At 37.4% G+C, this 16570-nt stretch overlaps 1 protein-coding gene across 1 annotated transcript; it reads right to left on the reverse strand.

Annotated features, from left to right (window-relative positions):
• Positions 1-4382: 4382 nt before the first annotated feature.
• LOC121466159 (60S ribosomal protein L6-like) lies at positions 4383-5227 on the reverse strand. Its single transcript, XM_041679737.1, has one exon. The coding sequence runs from the start codon at positions 5214-5216 to the stop codon at positions 4398-4400; it is 819 nt and encodes a 272-aa protein (XP_041535671.1). The 5' UTR covers positions 5217-5227; the 3' UTR covers positions 4383-4397.
• Between the last annotated feature and the right edge of the window lie 11343 nt (positions 5228-16570).

Here is a 16570-nt window from a genome sequence, read left to right on the forward strand (position 1 = left end):
AGTGAAAAAAAAAAAACATAATGAGCTTGTTCCACAAAAACACACAAGCCTTCTATTAATTCAACAGCTAAGAGGATAGAGAAGTTTGGTGGAGAGAAAGTTCATTCACTCAAGTGTCTCATCCAAAATTGCCCTCCCCCTCCCCTTTTTCTTTTAAAGGAAACCTTTTAGAGCAAAGTTAAGCACTGGATGGGAGTTGGTCCAGTCGCTGCTGCAGGCTCCAACACCACTGAATGCTTTATCTACAGAGCTCTTGCCAAGTTTCCTACTGACAGAGAAGCCCTGAAATATGAACCTAGAAGTCAATTCATCAGAAAACAAATATTACATATAAATTAGCTGGAGGAGATGAAAACTGTACACATTCTCCAACTTCCATAATTATTTTGAAACCAAACAATTCCCTCCTACTTCTGCCAAAGTATTTGGCAAGCATACAAAAGTGGCTACAAATTAGCATAAAAAACTTAATACTGCATTTAGCTTTCTAGATTAGTTTAAATAACTTCCAATTTCTTAAGTTTTGTAGGTTGGTATTTCTAAATAGTAAAGGTATTTTTTAAAGACTATGCACATAATTTCCAGACCCTTTAGGTGAAAACAAAAGGGAATTTTAGCTGCTAAAATATTTACGCTAGGTAAACTTATTAAAAATACAATGAAAAATTCAGAGGATATTGGCAGATCAATATGCAGTTTTAAAGGTTTATTTTACTTTTGAAATTAACCATGAATGAAATATTTTCTTGAATTTTTTTCGCTTAGCAATATATCTAAATCTAGAGAAGAGTTTATCATTAGAATGGTGATAATTATATTATTTTAACCTTTCTGGATGCAGGAGATTATACTGACATTTTATACTCACATTTGAACAGTGGCCACTACATTATAGGGAATATTCTAAATTTACTAACATATCAGTTTCAATAATTCTCTATTTTTTGTAGTTTTGGAGCCTGTCCTGGAACTTGCTCTTGTAGACCAGGCTTCATAGAGATCCACCTGCCTCTGCCTCCCGAGTGCTGGGATTAAAAGCATGAGCCACCACCGCCCAGCCCAGTTTCAATAATTCTTACTGAAAGAAAACTACAGCATAAAAAAGTTAGTGGACAGTTGATCATGTATGCATATTCAAATGTGACATTATTTTATTTAATAACATTTAAATCTATAATGTTCTGTGATGAAAATGAAGCATTGTCATACCCAGAAAAGTCTTTGGCCGAAGATTCCACGAGTACTATTTCCGGTAGGCTCAGCTGGCAGCACTACCATCTGCTTTAGGATAGAGAGACTTGTGTCCTCCCTGGGGAGTCCTCCGTTCAGTGATTGATGAGGGCAAAGAGAAAATATTATGGTGATTCCAGCTGAAGTTGGGCCAACTCTGGCTGCCCATAGCAGCTCCAAAGGCTAACTTCAGCCTTACACTGAAACTTGACTCATCTCTCAACTCAGTCCTGGTTCTTCCTCCTCCCTTCCACAGACTGGGATTCCAAGAACACTTCATAATATATGTCTCACCTACTAATCTCCATCTTAACATCTGCTTCCCAGAAAACCTAGCCTACAATGATTTTCCACATACTTCTTAGATGCATTTGTGTTAGTGCATACTCCAGTTGATATATTCTTCTGATTATAAAACTTTTCAGTGAATATCATCGTATGTATATTTAGACATTGATAAATAATCTATACTCAAATGGTTATGATATGTTTTATTTAATGGCTTGTATTTTTTGATTTTAGAATTCCATTTCCTTTTCTAAAGATTTTTCTAACATAGTAAGACATATATCCATAATAACACTACAATTTAAAGTCTCACTACAAGCTGTAGATAGATTTCCATTTTCAATCATGCCGGTTTCTGTAGTAACAGAGAGTGGTCAGTGAATGTTACCACCACATTAATGCTCTAACTCCTAAAAAATAAACTATGAATACCACTATTTTTTAAAACCCATATTTGTTATATAGACCCTGTATTGATGGTATATTGTAATTCTCCTCTGGCAAAATAGCAATATAAAGTCCTATTTTTTTCTTTTTGAAAGAGATGAAATCGTATTCATTTTATAATTTTATAATAAAATTTTATAATGAAAATGTATTCATTTTATAATTTCCTATTGAATAGGCTAATGTACTGGATAGTTTATGTCAATTTGACCCGAGCTAGAATTATGTTGGAAGAGGGAACCTCCATTGGGAGGTTGCATTTTCTCCCCGGCCTCTCCATCATCAGTTCCCACCTCTAGGGTTCCACCTTGAATTCCTGTCCTGACTTCCTTTGTTGCTGAAAGGAACATTTTCTCCCAAGATTCTTTTGTTCATGGTGTTTATGTTTATGTTCATGTTTGTTCACAGCAATAAAAATCCTACCCAAGACAGCTATTGGCTCCAGGTCCTGCAGTACTGCTGTGACAAAGCTAACTGTGTTTGGGGTGGGCCTTGTGTTGATATTGAAACTTGAAGCTGAAGAACCAGCTGAGAGCTCAGAGATGAGTATGGAGTGTGCTGTCCTCAAAAGAAAGGAAAGGCTATGGTTTAGCAGTGATTCATTTGTGTTTTGAGTTGACAAGGGGTCAGTTATGATAGCTGGATTTATATCAACTCGACACAGCTAGAGTATTTTGGAAAAGGGAACCTCAACTGAGAAAACACTTGCATCAGATAGACCTGTGGCCTAGCCTGAGCACACTTTCTTGAATGATGATTGATGTGAGAAGACTCCGCTCATTCTAGCTCCATTCCTGGGCTGGTGGTGGTCCTGGATGCTGTTAAGAAAGCAGGCTGAGTAAGCTATAAGGAGTAAGCCAGTAAGCAGCATTTCTCCATGGTATAACAGTTTCTTCCCAGACTGAAACACTACATCCTATAGGGAAACTCTCTAAATAGGAAGGGAAACAACTCAAAGTAGCTAAGAGTTTCTCCTCTCAAACCAAGAGAAGCTGAACTACAGAAAAAAAGAACTGAACCCAGACCCCACTACCTGAAAGAAGTGAAAGCCTGAAGAGCTTCCTGGAAGGTTCAGACCAGCTGAGCCACCTGGGAAGCACACTGCCCGCACTGTTAAGCTACCTACAGGCTGTGTGTTGTGCTCCAGGTTCCCAGGTTTACAAGCTGTCACTGCTGCTGGGGTGGGCTTTGCTGTGTCTTGGAGTCATTTCTGCCCCTGTAAGTGAAATCAATAAAACCTATTGGTTCACCAAATTGGATGCTGTTTGTATCCATACTTTGGTGTGTCATGAGTTCTCCATGTGTAGTGAGTAGGCATGTGTTGTGTCTTTCCAGGCGAAGTTTTGTTGCACAACACCTCTGCATGGGTTCCTGCTTATAGGTTCCTGCTTTGCATTCTTGCTCTGACTTCCTTCAGCAATGGAAGTCCTAATACAGTTTATTTAAGATCTAAATTTCATAATTATTTATTGGCAGAACCAAGATCTCAAATATTTTGGTACCTGTCCCTCTATACTTCATTAGCTAGCTGTGGACCTCCTAGTCACAGTGCTTCTTTTAATCTCCCATACTCAACAGTTAAGGAAATACTTGTAAGGACTTCTTGGCAAGCATCCCAAAAAGGAGTCTTCTGCATTTCCACATAAGAGATGTTATCCAAAAGTAAGTCTTGTTAAAATAAGGTTTTCTCCGTGCAGTGAAAAGAAAGATTTGCCAATTCTCACAATATCCTTGTGCTAATCCCCATGTCCTGTTACATGACAAAGATTCACATGTTGCTATTACAAGTCTGAGTGAGATGGCTATCCTAGATTAACTCTTAGGAATGGACTTATAAGGCAGAAACAGAAGAGTCAAAAATCAAAGGAATTATGGCAATAGAAGGATAAGAATGAGGAGACAGAGGTGGGTAGGGAAGGATGGAGGGAGGGGGAAGGGGGAAGGCAAAAGAAATAAACCAAGATAAAAATGTTATGTTACTTGCTTCATTTTAACCAACTGTGCTTTGCTTTGATTGTTGAAGCAGAAATGATAGCATAATGTTTCAATGCTTATAGAAATTAAGCTTGTAATATTTAGTTATAAAGCACCAGAAAGCATGTTCCGTGCTTGCAATTCTGCAGACTCTTCATGTGTAAGAGATTTAGTGAGCTAGAGTGACTAATTTTTGTTTTTACACTTAGAGTAGAGATAAAAATATTTTTATGATCCCACAAAATATAGTGCTAATATTACCAGTTAATAAAGTGATATACAAAGTTCAACTTAAATTCATAACAAAGTACTACCCTGTCATTTTTACAGGAGAATATTATTTACTTCTTTTTTTTTTGAGACACATAAAGTTGTTTAATTAGGTTGTCAGCAATTTAGAAAACCAGTTTGTGAGGATACATCCCGTTGGTCAGACAGAACTGAGAGCGCAGGTAGCCCTACAGCTGAGGAACAGCTTTGATCTTTGGCAGAATCTGCGAGTCCACCACTTTCTGATCAGACTTGCGCTGCTCTGTAATCTCATATTTCTCCTTCTCTGTGTCAAAGATCTCGCCCTCCTGATGCCTGGGCTTACGCAGCTGCTTTTTCTTGAAGTAAGCATCAGTCAGGTGTTTGGGGAGTTTAACTGTGCTGATATCAACTTTTGTAGAGGTGGCGATGACAAACTTCTGATGTGTTCTTCTCAAAGGAACTCTGTTGAGGGCAAGAGGTCCTGTCACAAGCAGTAAACCACTGCCCAGTTGCTTCAGGAAAACCACTCTCTTGCCCCTGTGGCGCCCGGTAAGGATGATGAGGACAGTCCCAGGAGTGATGCTGGCACGCAGGCGTCTCACATGCTGACTGAAGGGCTTTTTGCCATGGCTCAGCAGCTTCCGAGGCACATCTTCAGTAGGATAATACCTGGGCATTTTTCGAAGCTTAACCACCCGGGTACCACCATTCTTGTCACCACCAACTGGTTTTGTGACAGTGGCAAGGACCTTTTCCTTTTTCTTCTTCTTTTCAACCTTGGTTTTTGCAGCTGTGTATTTCCTTTTGTACGTGGCCTTTCTGGAATACATAGCAGATCGGGAGTACCTGCCAATTCCTCTAACAAGGACTGGATTTCGGCTGCAATGGGGCTTCCCCTTCTTGAGCTTTTTAGCCTTAGGGTCACCCTTTTTGGCTGCACCAGCGGCAGGGGCATCACCGCCAGCCTTCTTGGCTGCAGGTTTCTTCTCTTTTGTATCAGGTTTCTCGCCTTTTTCACCCGCCATCTTGCAAGATGGGAAAGACTACTATTTACTTCTTATACTCAACTGCATTCCCTACAATAGCTTGGAAAATAAATCATCACTATAAAGAGGAGTGGCTCAAACAGCTGAAGATCACAAAAGGGGTTTGAAGGAGAAGGTAATGGGGCAGGCACAGGTCGTGTTCTCATCTCAGATCGTTCACCAGAGACAGGATTGAGACACTAGGTTCCAGGATGTTGACAGCAGATTAACTTGAGCTTACAGTTCATTTAGTGTCAGCCCTAGCTGAAGAGAACTCAACCACACCCCATCATGCCTAAACACTTTCCAGGGTAGCCTACATGAAATATCAGTGCATGCCAGAGAACAAAGGCCTGGAATTTTATCTCTGTTAGGAATATTGTCAATAGCTATTACAGTACCTGGTGGTCTCTGTGGAGCAGTTGTGGCCGTCCCTAATACTACTTTTTCCTCCAATCACTCTTAGTTCATTTTCCCTTCTCAGGTGTTGGTCTCAAGTGCCTGCTTTGGTTAATTTAACATCCTGATAGTAAACTGCACCCTAAGAATCTGATTCTTCTAGAATCTAATTTATAAGAAATAGGATTCATGGAAACCTACTTCCATTTTGACTGTTGAATATTAGTGAGCTGAAGAATAGAATGGCTTTCTTTTCCCTTCAGTTAACTACTCTGTATGAGAAAAAAAAAAGTCAAACACACACACACATAAACGGAGGCTGTTCTTTTGTTTCCTGGCCATTCAGTTCTGAACATATAAACTATATTAATCACAACATTGTTTGGCCTATTAGATTAGGCTTATTTTTAATTAACTCTTACATCTTAAATTAACCCATTTCTATTAATCTGTGTATCACCAAGAGGCTGTAGCCTACAGGTAAAGGTTCTGGAGCATCTGTCTCCTTCAGCAACTACATGGCATCTTAAACTCTGCCTACTCTCTATATGTATCTTTGTTCGGATTTCCTGCCTGACTTTATTCTGCTAAGCCATTGACCAAAACAGATTCTTTATTAACCAATAGTAATAAAACATATTCATAGCATACAGAGGGGGATCCCAATCACATGCACACATGTACACACATAATCCACACCATACCACACCACACCCACAGAAAAAAATGTACTACTCTAACTTCTATTTCCATTTTACTCCCATATTAAACATAGCATTAAAAATACTTAAAACAAAAAAGGACAGGATCTCATGAACTCTGGCTAGTCTCAGTCTGGTGAGGCTCCTGACTCAGCTTTCTCTGTGCTAAGCATGTATAACCTTTCTTGTTCCACTTCTGGCTTACTTCTGATCATTTACTGCAGCTAATCTGTATCCTTTCTTCAGATTCACCAAGACCATTATTTTTCATAGTAATCCATTAAAATTATTCATCATAATATTAGTAAATATTTAGGATAACTCTTGAGTTCTTCCTCAGTTGTCTTAACTCTTTTGCAGAATTTTCCCCACTCAAACTTGTTCTTGGTCCACTAGAATCCGCTGCTCCCACTTAGCTTCTTACCTTCCCTCAAAGGTAACACGCTTTTCATATCACCTCTGTATAACAACATTACATACACATTTCCATGCATCTTTGAAGAAGTCAGCACCCTACACAGGTCTCAGCCATATACAAAGTTTATTAAACAGATAAGGCAATGGTTCCAGAGATGTTTGTGGGTTCTTCGATTTTGATTTTTTCCCTGATCTATCTACACATAAAGGAAGACATTGTCAAAGTTTGTGAGTCTTTGCTAGTGAATCACACATTCTTTAGCTAAAAGTCTTCAGAACAAAATTAAGAGGAGGCATTAAGCTAATCATATTCAAGGATAGAAATGATAAAAAAAAATTTTCTGAAGATGGAATGACCTCCCATGCTCCAGGATTTGTACAATTAGTATTGCCTTTTAAGGTCCCCAGTGCAGCTAGGTATTTTGCCTGAGGGCTTGTCTGTACATTCATGGCCCTGGAACTCGCAAGTGCCAGCCATGCTGTGTGGCTCAAACCATGACAGTGACTGGTGGTGCTTTTCCAGCTCTCTCTTCCAACTGGAACTTACATAGCCAGACTCAAACCCCCTTGAAAATTTCACTCTTGGTAAAATGTTCCTAAAATACTTATGGAATATGATATTTGAAAATACTCAGCAGAACAGCTGGGAGCCATTCCATTGCAGATGATAAACATAACCACAGGGCCTGCTCATGCATCTTGCTGTATAACATTACAGATACTCCCGCTAAGAGATGAGAGCAGTTTCTCCACCCTGTGTATCTGGGCTTGGTATGTAGCTTGCTTTGGCCAAAAGAACATTTACAAGTACAATACAAAACAGATGCATGTGAGCCACTTGTGCATTAGGTCTTGCTCTCCACTGCCCCTGGGATACTAAGAATATCATGTAAATGAGACCAATCTAGCCTGCAAGAACAGGAAAAGGAAAAAAAAAGTCTCAGACAACAAGCTGCCAACTACAGACTCTGAGGCCCTAGACCATCCACCTGCCAGCCAGTGTAGATGATGGTTTTAGAAGAATGTACAAGACAAAATAAATCAGCCAAGTCAGTCAAGAACCAGGTCCTATAGAGCAAGCGAGTAATTTTGTGTTCAAGAATGGTTTTCATTGAAATCTCTATGGCTATTACTATATAATGACCACCTACTATATTCCATAGGTTCTGTTGTGTAGAAATCTAATCCAAGATGAATAGCTTAAAGCAATAACCATTCATCTATTCCATATTTTGTGGTTATTGATTAAAACTGTTTATTTTTAATTTCTTTATATAGCTATTCCATTGTAGCTCTTAACTAGAAAAACAACCACATGCAAATCAACTCATATTAGGAGTCAACAGAAGACTGAGAATAAACAAGTTTTTTAAAATAAAGAATTAGTAGAAAACAAAATTAATAAAGAGAAAAGATTAACTTTGAGAAACTTCAGAAAACCTTTCAGATATAACTCTGTTCCAAGAACAGACAGTCTCCTTCACTGGGCCTCACAACTCCCAACAGCATGACATATGAGGTCTCCTGATACAAGAAGAGAGTTCTGTTCAAGGATAACTGTCTCACCACTCTAAGAACATGGTCGTGTATTTTGGTCTTCTGTGCAACTAACCTGTACACTTTATTCTTCTCTGAAGCTGATATGTGTTCTAAGTAAAACAATATATATGAAAGGATATTATATATAATCAAGTTTAATGGTTCAATAATGGCTTTCCTCCCCATCTTCTACTGTCAACTCTAATAAAATGAGATTTGGAACCAAGCAGAGCAGGAAAGGAAAGGTGGTCTATCATGAATTAAGATGAATTTTTAAATTTTTTTATTTCTTTTCTTTCTTTTTTCTTTCTTTCATTCTTTTATCTTCTTTGTTGCTATTATTTAAAGCAAAGTCTTGCTTATATCTTATGTATTACAGGCCAGCCTGAAACCCCTCGTTTAACTTTCAGGTGACCACCCAAACTTATACCTACTGATTACAGATTAAGTTTACAGTTCCATGCCACAACACCTGGGTTTCCTTTCAGGATTGAAGAATTTGAAGTAGAATGTGGCTGAGAAACATCAGCTAGTCCTTCAAGGGTACAGCCTAGAACACAAGGCAAAGACAATATAAGCATCATACATCACAGTTCAGAATAAGAAGGTAAGAGGATTAGAGAAAACATACAATAACTTTGATAATTCTGAAAGCAAACATTTACTGTTTTACCTCAGTATTCTGATGACTAATGAAAGTGAAAATAATATATTGCTAATCATTATAAACCAAAATAATCTAAACACAGCCATAGTATCCAATTGAATCAGTATAGTTTACTATATTTATTTTTTTAAAACTTCATCACTAACTAACGTTAGTAAGTACAAATATTTTAAACACAATTATGCATAGTCAATAGTTTTCATTAATTCAAAATGGTTTACAATCAATAAAATCTCAAAATAGAAAACGTGTAGTGACATTTCACTTGTATTTTGATAAATAAGTTTAGTTGAGGATCAGAAAAGTAAAACAGTCACACTGGCCAGCCTTACAGATCAGGCAGTAAAGACACACACCTTTAATCCCAGTAGCCACACTAGTTTGCCATAAAAACCAGGCAGTAGTGGTGCATGCCCCTAATCCCATAACTAGAGAAAAATATAAAACAGGAGACAGCTCTCAGTTTCAGACTCATTCTGAGATTCTTGGAGGCAGGATTGCCATTTTGGACTAAAGTAAAGGTAGAAGTCAGTAGCTGGCTGTTTCGCTTTTTTGATCTTCAGGTTGAACCCCAATTTCTGTCTCTAAGTTTTTATTAATCTCACATCAAAGGGGCTTTTCAATTTTGTTCCACAATACTAAAGCAATTCTTTAATTATTTTTAGACTTACATAATAAGTATCTGTGTTAATTTTATCTATATATCTTTTCAACTTAGAAACAAGTGTATTTTGTACATAAGCATATCACATATAATAATGGACAGTGAGCCCCTCAACTTGGATAAGTTATTCACAGTATTAAGTGCCATACTTGGTAAGTCAATTATGCCCTTACTTTAGTAAGATAATAATAATATTTTTTCTAATATTTTTTTCTAGAATTAGAAAATAGTTTTCATCCTGGTCCACTGTCATGCTTTTTATAAACTAAAGGAGAGAAGAGACAGTGATACATAAGGCAGCAAGAAAGCCATCTAAAGTTGCATGCACATTCCTGAGATGTCAAAAGAATAACCGAGAGTCCTGTGTGTACCTCTACATGGGTAAACACTCATATTTCATCCTACATTTCACATGAGAAAAAATATTTCTTACTTTACAAAAGACTATAGATGTGAACAAATCAGAGAAGAAGTGTGCTAGCCCATACACTTACTGGAAAGTGATGAGCTGACCTACATTCACCTCAAGGCAAACATGATTAAAATTTATGCAGCACCCATAGAAAAAAATGCATGAAATTTCTGTGTTCTTGCAAAAAAGTCAAGACTATTATTACAAGCATAAGAGTATCTGGTCTAATACAATTCACATGTCTCCTTCAGCTACAATAATTAATAAACATAAAATTATTATGTTTACTTATTTATTAATTGTTTGTGGAGAAAGATGTGCATTAGTTAGCATTGTAAAAGCATGTATTGGAATAAAGAGAGAATTACAAGATAAAATGTTGGCATCACTTAGTTTTAAAGATGAAATGAGAATGCAGAGAATGCAATACTCAGAAAACAGTTAAGAAATCAATTAATCATATATATCTGGAAACTCTGGAGGAAATATTTTTATTAAAAGAACCACAGCTACATTGATGGTAATTTGAAAATCCATCCTCAATGAAATTGGTTTACCAGTCTGAAAATGATATAAGCACATAGTGTATTGCTCTACAAGACAAATCCAACACTGATGAGCTTAACGTACTAAGGAGATTTGAATCCTGCTACAGCAGGAACAATCATCAGGAAATGGAAATGACTAGAACAGGCAAGAGGAAGTGAAGAGGAAGGTATAAAATTCAAAGGCACTGAAATGGTATCCAAAATGAACAATAGAATATTGGAAAGCAAAAAAGATAGATGAGAAATATATTACTTAAGACAATTTCCTCACATTTCAGAAAAATTCTTCTGAGTTTATAAATTTTCACTTGTGCTAAAAAAAATCCCTTTCAAATAAATTATGTATCTCTATATATTGTTATATTTAATTTCTTCAAACATACTGAAGATCTGTGTTTTTCTTGTTTGTTTATACTTTAAACATCACTTTATTTAGTTAAAAAAGATTAGAATTTTATTAAAGACAACACTGAGCTTAATGTCCTGTTAATGTCCTGCACTATGGTATCCTTGATTCTAAGTGAAGCTAGGAACTGAGTCAAAAGCTGTAGCCAGAAGACAAACATTAGCAACAGATTTAGATCATTGCTGTAAAGGTGTGTGCATAGTAGAACAGGTTGTTTGTTGAAACATCTACTTGGCCACAACATTCAATAATACTAAGAAAAGATTGAGCATCCTTTGGGTATATACCCAAAAATGGTATTGCTGTGTCTTGAGGAAGATTATTTCCTAATTTTTTGAGAAATAGTCATACTGATTTCCAAAAAGGCTGTATCAGCTTTCACTCCCACCAGCAATGCAGAAATGTTCCCTTTATCCCACAACCTCTCTAGCATAAGTTGTCATCAGTGTTTTTGATCTTGGCCATTCTTACAGGTGTAAGAAAGAATCTCAGAGTTGTTTTGATTTGAATTTCTCTAATGACTAAGGATGTTGAGCATTTCCTTAAGTGTGTTTCTGCCATTTTAGATTCCTCTGTTGAGAGTTCTCTGTCTAGTTCTGTACTCCATTTTTTATTGGATTATTCATTCTTTTGATGACCAATTTCTTGAGTTCTTTGTATATCTTGGAAATCAGACTTCTGTCTGATGTGAGGTTGATGAAGATCTTTTCTCATTCTGTAGGCTGTCATTTTGTCTTTTTGACCATGTTCTTTGCTTTACAGAATCTTTTCAGTTTCAGGAGGTCCCATTTATTAATTGTTTCTCTCAGTGTCTGGCCAGCACCATTTGTTGAATATGCTTTCTTTTTTCCATTTGATATTTTTTGCTTCTTTGTCAAAAATCAAATGTTCGAAGGTGTGTGGATTAATATCTGGGTCGTCGATTTGGTTATATTGGTCCTCCTGTCTGTTTTTATGCCAATACCAGGCTGTTTTCAGTACTGTAGCTCTGTAGTAGAGTTTGAAGTCAGGGATTGTGATGCCTCCAGAAGTTCCTTTATTGTACAGGATTGTTTTGGCTATCCTGGGTTTTTTGCTTTTCTATATGAACTTGAGCACCATTCTTTCGAGGTCTGTGTAGAGATTTGCTGGGATTTGATGGGCATTGCATTGAGTCTGTAGATTACTTTTGGTAAGATTGCCATTTTTGTTCTGTTAATTCCACCTACCCAAGAACATGGGAGATCTTTCCACTTTTTGTGTCTTCTTCTATTTCTTTCTTTGAAGATTTAAAGTTCTTGTCATACAAATCTTCCACTTGTTTGGTTAGAGTTACTCTGAGGTATTTTATGCTATTAGTACCTGTTGTGAAGGATGTTGATTTTCTGATTTCTTTCTCAGCCCATTTATCATTGTGTAAAGAAAGTCAGCTGTTTTTTTTTTTTTTTTGAGTTAATCTTGTATCCTGCTACATTGCTGAATGTGTTTTTGAGTTGTAGAAATTCCTTGGTAGAATTTCCGGGCCACTTATATAAACTATCATATCATCAGCAAATAGTGAGAGTCTGACTTCTTCTTTTCCGATTTGTATCCCCGTGTTCGCCTTTTGTTGTCTTATTGCTTTAGATAGGATCTCAAACACTATTTTGAATAGATACAGAGAGAGTGAACAACCTTGTCTTGTTCCTGATTTCAATGGGAATGCTGGGAGTTTCTCTCCATTTAGGTTGATGTTGGCTGTTGGCTTGCTGTATATTGCCTTTATTATGTTTAGGTATGTTCCTTGTATCCCTGCTCTCTCCAAAATCTCTATTATGAAGGGATGTTGTATTTTGTAAAAAGCTTTTGTCATATCCAGAACCTGGAAACAACCTAAATGCCCCTCGACTGAAGAATGGATAAGGAAAATGTGGTACATTTACACAATGGAGTAATATACAGCAGAAAAAAATGACATCTTTAAATTTTCAGGCAAGTGGATGGATCTAGAAAACATCATATTGAGTGAGGTAACCCAGATCCAGAAAAACAAATATAATATGTACTCATTAATAAGTGGTTTTTAGACATAAAACAAAGAAAATCAGTTTACAATTCATAATCCCAGAGAACCTAGGCAACAATGAGGACACTAAGAGATTTCTAACATAGATCTAATCTACCTGATAAGTTCCAGACTTGTTTTGACCAATTATTCCCTCACTGTGGCAAAAACAACAAAAACAAAAAAAACTACCAACCAATAAACAGCTCTTACCTTAAAAGTTATAAGAGATACTTTATTCTGGAACTATTTCCAATAACTGCACCCTGAGTAAACAGATGTAGATTACTCCAAATTCCTTGTTCCCAAGTGGAATTGGTTTCATGAAGTCTTACAGTTTTACACAACAAAAAAAGTCATGAATAAAGGCAAGTCTGAATATATTGGTAGATATCTCAAAGAGGTGGTTACAGCAAGATGGAGAGGGGTTCTTTATAGCCCTCATGTGCAATCTTTTGGGAAGGTGGGAGACAATTATCTGATAAGTCAACAGGTTTCAAAAGGCTTTTATGTATTAGTTACAGAATGTTAGTTCTGACACAAGGGTAGGCAAGGACTGGCTACACAGAGAGCTAATGCTTGCCTAGGTAGGGGAATTCGCCTCTGCATCTGCAACATTCCAACCTCACCACATCACTGAAGTTCTAATTAGTTAATCAGTGTGTGCAGACACACCCTCTTCCTAGGAATTCTTGTTCCCACCCTTAATTCTGCCTTTTGGAAAATTAATGTATATACTTTGCCATTATATGTTTGGAGTATGTAATTTGCTCTTTTTATTTTATAGGGTGGTTACAATTAAGAGATTTCCTACAGAATCAGAAAAGACTTTGGACTTTGAACTTTTAAATACTGTTGAGACAATAAAAGACTGGTACCTTTGGAGTCAGACTAAGTACACTTTGCATTATATTATGGCCAAAAGCCTATGGGACCAAGGAGTAGAATTTGATTTCAATGGGATATCCCCTGCAGATACAAGGTTCAGGTGTTTGCAGATAAGCATTAAAGAAACTAGAATTGTTAAACACGCAGGCTTTTTCTTCAATAGAGGAAATTGACACCTGTTCACCCAGAAGGATGGAGTAGATAACTCCATCCCTGAGGTTCCAACATGTTCCTCTGATCTCTAGGGACCCCTGCACATACATGGTGCACATAAATCTACTCAGACATATATTCATAGACATACAAATTAAAACTAATCAAGTAATGAATAAAATATGTTACAGTTATTCTGACAAAGAAGAGTCTAAGTTTCTTAGCTATGTTAGTGGTAACTTATTCAAATTTCTATATGCCCTTATTATTATAAATGTATGTTTCTAATGTTATAGCTAAAAACAGAAAGTAGATTTTTTCCGATTCTATTACTGGTGAACTAAATGACTTATGAATTAGTGTAAAGGTTCCTATTTTCCAACAAGGGGGAACAAGTTGTTTTTTATAGGGATGTATTACACTAACAACGTGAGCATCTCTAAAGAGTTCTAAGAAAGTCACATCCTCACTTCAGGAGAATCTAAATGCAATTTCCTAGCTATGATTAGAAGCAAAAGTGCTACCACTTTTAAATCTGTACAATAATAAAGACAAAAGATGAGAAGACAAGGTGACGGACTGTTTATCAAGTTTAACAGAATGGAAGAAGCTGTATAATGAAGCATTGTAAAATAAGGCTCATCTTATCCTTGTTCTCATCTGATGATACACCCACCTGGAATGTAGGACCATGTAAGGAGGGTCCAGTAGTGATATAAACTGGAAATCTTCATCTAATTGTTCCTTCAAGGTAACAATGCACATACCAAAATTATTTCTCAAAGGTTTATTTGAAGATTGATTTTTTTATTTTTTTTATTTTTTTATTGAGAAAAAAAATTTCCGCCTCCTCCCAGCCTCCCACTCCTCCCCCCTCCCCTCACTCCTCTCCCCCTCCCCCCACTCCTTTCCCCCTCCTCCAGTCAATGAGAACAAAATGCAAATAAATCACTATTTTTAATATATACACTTTTGAATAGTCTCTTCTTCCTTTTCATATCCTTGTTTATCTCCTTGAGGCTTTTCAGCAAAATAACCTGTACAAATACCTCTTACTAGAGAGCACAACCTATCAGGCCTTATGGGATTCCTCTGGCCAGGGATTATTGAAGTTGTTCTAGTCAGCTTTGGTTGTCAACCGGGCATAACCTAGGGTCATGTGGAAAGGAAATCTAGCGATGAATTATATAGGCCACCAATCACACTGGCCTGTTGTCATGTCTGGAGTGGGAGAGTGTATTGATTATTAATTAAGGTGTGAAGACCCCATCGTGGGTGGCACTGTTACATGGGCTGGACCCCAGATTGTAAGAGTGAGGAGAGATAGCTCAGAAGAGCAGCAAGCAAGGATCCATGCTTTTATTCTCTCTCGACATTGATTCAGAGTATCTCTCTAAAAGTCCCCAGCTCCATACCAGGGATTTTTAATTAGCCATCTCATTAGAATCTCATATTTCACATAGTCAAAATGTTCCTTTATTAAAGATGCTTCTTTTTTTCCATTGGGAATCATTTCATTTATTTATTTATGAAAAATTTCTGCCTCCTCCCATCATCCCACTCCCCCTCCCTCTTTAGTCCTAAGAGAAGCCAGGGTGCCCTGCCCTGTGGGAAGTCCAAAGCCCTCGCCCCTCCATCCAGGTCTAGGAAGGTGAGCATCCAAACAGACTAGGTTCCCACAAAGCCAGTACATGCAGTAGAATCAAAACCCGGTGTCATTATCATTGGCTTCTCAGTCCACCCTTCATTGTCAGCCACATTCAGAGAGTCCGGTTTGATCACATGCTTGTTCAGTCCCAGCTCCCATTAGATCAGTCCCACCGTCTCCATGGGTGGACGCACCCCTCGCGGTCCTGACTTCCTTGCTCATGTTCTTCCTTCTTCTGCTCTTCATCTGGGCCTTGGGAGCTCAGTCCAGTGCTCCAATGTGGGTCTCTGTCTCTATCTTCTTACAATCCAGTAAACAGCATTGTTATCTAATATGTTTCATGAGTAAGAATGCAGACATCACTTACAGCTAATTCTGTGTCTTACCTAAGGCAAATTATCTCCAAGTCTCTTTCTGTGATGATTCCTGAGTCTTAGGTGAAAAGTCTAATATAATACATACATACATATACATGTATATATCTCCCAGTTAGGTCTGAGCACTCCACAGCTCTCATTATCTGCACCTTGATCAAATTATTGGCCAGGCTGTAATCCTTTCAAAATGGTACCATACCTAAGCATCTGCTTCAAACTTGGTCACAAAATTGTTAGCCACCCTTAATCTTTAGTTTCTCTATACACTAAACAAATCTTCGCTCCATGGCAACTGCCCTGGTAGCTCAGAGAGAGAGGAAGGTACAGGGAACCAGCAAGCGACAGTAACAGACAGAAAGATATTAGGGTAATACAATCTTTTTATCATAAGAATATCGTCTTTTCACTTCTCCCATATGTGAGTCATTAGAAATGAATCAGTAGATCTAGGGTCTTATAAGGGATGAGTTTATACAAAGGCATAAATAAGAAAAATGGAAATAATTTTTTGT

This window comes from Microtus oregoni, unplaced genomic scaffold (assembly GCF_018167655.1).
Source record: "Microtus oregoni isolate MIOR12 unplaced genomic scaffold, Mior012 000032F_ref0000030, whole genome shotgun sequence".
In the NCBI taxonomy this organism is placed as follows: Eukaryota; Metazoa; Chordata; class Mammalia; order Rodentia; family Cricetidae; genus Microtus; species Microtus oregoni.